This window comes from Meleagris gallopavo, chromosome 5 (assembly GCF_000146605.3).
Source record: "Meleagris gallopavo isolate NT-WF06-2002-E0010 breed Aviagen turkey brand Nicholas breeding stock chromosome 5, Turkey_5.1, whole genome shotgun sequence".
NCBI lineage: Eukaryota > Metazoa > Chordata > Aves > Galliformes > Phasianidae > Meleagris > Meleagris gallopavo.
Window position 1 is genome coordinate 50,019,900 of NC_015015.2, and position 3,451 is coordinate 50,023,350.

Genomic DNA, 3,451 nt, shown 5'->3' on the forward strand with positions numbered 1-3,451 from the left:
AAAGACAGAGAGAATGTGGCATTAATATAAAAGCACACCATTTTAAAGAAATAGTACTCTCATAATTTAGAATATTCTCAGGCTCTTAAACCCAAATTGCTTTGACAGTTTTAAGATTAAGTTTAGCAAAAGCAAGTTACTGGAAAGGAGGCTCTTTCTTTATTAGAGATGCATGCTTTCCAACCCATCTTCCAATGCAACATCCAGCACGGGCCTAGAGCTGAGTATTAAATCAGCAAATGACCCTGTGCTCTCTGTTCGGAGGAGTCATCTGGTGGATTTGCAGCAGAGAGGTTGCTATCTTTCACTCTCCATCCAAATTGAATGTAAGTGCTATAGGAGGAGGAGTGGGTATTTTGTTTGGGTCAGTAGTTGCATTATGGAATGTACAGGTCCAGATGGGCGCTTTGGAGAGCACAGGTGTGGATTATTCTAGCTCAGCTGGCTGGTGCATTACAGCTGTGGAGACTCTTCACCCAGCAAAACTAGGTGTCCCACTGCTGCTGGGAAAGTCATTTGTTAGTTAGAAGAGTATGTAATATTGTTGTTCAGCTTATTTTTGAAGCGTTTTGTATTGGCCAAGGAGAGTTACTCTGGCCAAGAATAGCTTTCCTTTAAGTTTGATCTGGTCAGAGCAGAATAGATGATCAGCTGAGTGACACTGCTCTTGCAATAGTCATTTACTGCAGTGCCAGGTGTGTAAAATACACTGGTTCTGACCTGGGAGCATTTTGTAAGAATAAATCGTTGTAAATAGGTGTGAGGCAGTATTTCATGGCTTTTCAAAATAAGAGTATGACTTCCAGGAAGCCTAGAAGCAGCAGGTGTGCAGCCGTTGCTGAACTTCAGTGAGACCAGGTCACTTGGCTCCCATGAGCTGCTTGGAAAATCACAGCCTACATGTCTGAAAGTGCTGCCTTAAAATGCCGTATGTAGGAGTAAAAATGTACTTCGTGAGTAGTTTCTTTTCAAGCTTTTAATGTTTGTTTTTGTTTTTTTTTTTTTCCTTTCCCTCCTTTGAGACTGCCATTAAATCTTCAGCTAACCACCAAGCTGCCTAGCAATAACAGCATAAAGGTGTCTGCCTGGGAAAGCTATAAGAGAGGCACCTGTTTATTACAGTAATGTGAAAAAGAAATTGAAACTTTCCAGATTCAGCTCAGCTTGAATGTGCTAGCTCTCTCAGCTTTGAATTATTCAGATGGATTTTTGGAATGGTTCAGATTGTACTTTTGGTCACATTAAGCACATAAAAGGTAGGAGACCAGAGTTTTGTTTTCTTTAGGCATGGTATTACACCTACAGTGGATTATACCTGCAGATCAGACATTTGGAAATTGAAACTTTGAAACTGGAAGTGTCAACAGAAGGGACAAAGTGCACCTTTGAAAGCTAATTTAATGAAAACCCCCAGGTGGAAACCAGCCTGAAAAATCTGGCTCTGGTTTTGTCCCACGGTTGTCCTGACACACCTAAGTAATACAAATGATCGTGTCTTGGGAGGAGGAGCGTATCAGGGAGGAATGCTATGCATGTGTTTAGCTTGGAAATAAAGTTGTCACTTTCTTCTGAATGTTTGCAGGTGAAAGTGATGGTAAGAATTTGTCCCTCTCAAGGAGCACATGAAACATCTGAATCCATGTCCTTCCTAAAGGTAGATCCTCGAAAAAAGCAAATCACACTTTATGATCCAGCTGCAAGTGGGCCTTCCAATGGAGGTCACAGAAGAGGTATTGTTGCTGTCCCAAAGATGTTTGCCTTTGATGCAGTTTTCCCACAGGATGCTTCACAGGTACTCAAGTCACTTGCATAAATCTCCTGAGTCTTTTGCATTTGATTTGCCTTTAGAGTACTTTGTTTCTATGGAATTTTATTTGAACGAGTTGCCTAACGCTTGGAAAAAAAAAAGCCCCATACAACAGTAATTAATAGACAGACACTTTCAGTTTAGCCAAGACATAAAGTAAAGGGAAATGGATTTGCTGACTGAATTATCTTTGTGCATTTTCTCTTGTTAGTGAAAGACACAGCCAATTTGAAGCTCACTTTTCCATCCAGTTAAGTTTTAACCCATTTGATGTCACAAAGAATCTCCTTCCCTACTGCTTTCAGTGGATAATGAGTATGTACTTAATGTTAAGTGCTAAATGCTGCTGTTAGGAGAAGAGATACAGCTAACCCCATGGTACTGCTATACTGAAGTAGTTAGGGAGCTTTCGTGTTTTCATCACCTTTTCCAGTTTGCTTATTCTATGCTCTTGACCGAGTATTTTATCTTGATGGTGGTGCTGATGGTGTGCACCTCTCATGCCCTGCAAAAGCTTCTATTTCTACAGTAGTAGCCCCAGGCATTAAATCTGATATGTAGATGGCATGGTGAGTATTTGACAGGACATTTGTGGTCAGGGAATTATTATTAAAGTTAGATTTTATTGAAAGAAATAAAAACACAAAATATTAAAGGTGATAAAGATATACTAATGCTTAGAAAAGATATTGAGATGTAGCTCCAAATCCCACACTCATATCTTCTCCTAGGACTTCATTGATTTTTTTTGGGTTCCAAAGTAGAGATACAAAAATATCCATGAAATCTAAGTTCTAGCCAGCACTGAAGATGGAGAATATGTCCTACATAGATCCATTCCTAATGCAGTGGTAACTACACCAGTAGTTTGGTGTTGAGATTCTGCACAAACCCAAATGGTGTCTTTGTGCAGAGATTTGCAACTATAATGTCAACATTGGTCTAGAACTGGAAATAGCTTTGTCTTACAAATACTGAAACTCCTGTTGTCAGCCCCTCCTGCAAGGTGGCTGATCACAGCCAGCTGCTGTGCTGGTTTTGACACAATCCCGTGGATCACTGCCCCCTGGTTTGGGTTAGGCATTTTCAGGTGCTCATAGTGGACCATTTGTGGTGTTTCTTGCTGATTTTGGCCAGCCCACCCACTTCTGTGCAGACATCATTCCTCGAGGCAAGCTCACTGCCAAGAACCTACAAACAGCTTTATCATTTCACTGTAGTTACACATTTAAACCTTTCCCTGCCTCCATTGCCCCACATAGTTGCTGTACATAATACATCATCATGTTGTATATTTGAAACCTTCACTGATGTGGATAAGCAGGTTTTAGTACACTCAGGTATTTTAGCAAGTTATTGATGATACTGTTTTCCCTGGAAAAGGAAAATGTGATGCTATGAAATCTTATTCAGGGATCTTAATGCATTTTCTCCAATATAAATGTCTTTTTAATTCCTGTGAGCACTCCTGAGTAGCTTAATTTCAGTGGAGTTGCTACTATTGCTGAATAGCCTTGGCAAAGCTATTATACCAGCAGGAAGCCTGGTTGGATAGCATTCTGTTTGGTACATTAGTCATAGAATCAATATTCCAAGAAAATTGGTTTAATAGAATTGAAAACTATTTTAGGCTCTAGTAGCAGG

General features: G+C 40.0%; 1 protein-coding gene across 1 annotated transcript in view; it reads left to right on the plus strand.

The window, feature by feature from the left end:
• Nucleotides 1-3,451, plus strand: part of KIF26A (kinesin family member 26A) — a 91,527-nt gene that overhangs the window by 74,892 nt on the left and 13,184 nt on the right. The window contains exon 5 of the mRNA XM_031553789.1: nt 1,583-1,792. Within this exon, the coding sequence (XP_031409649.1) occupies nt 1,583-1,792 (210 nt within the window). The remainder of the gene's footprint in view (nt 1-1,582; nt 1,793-3,451) is intronic.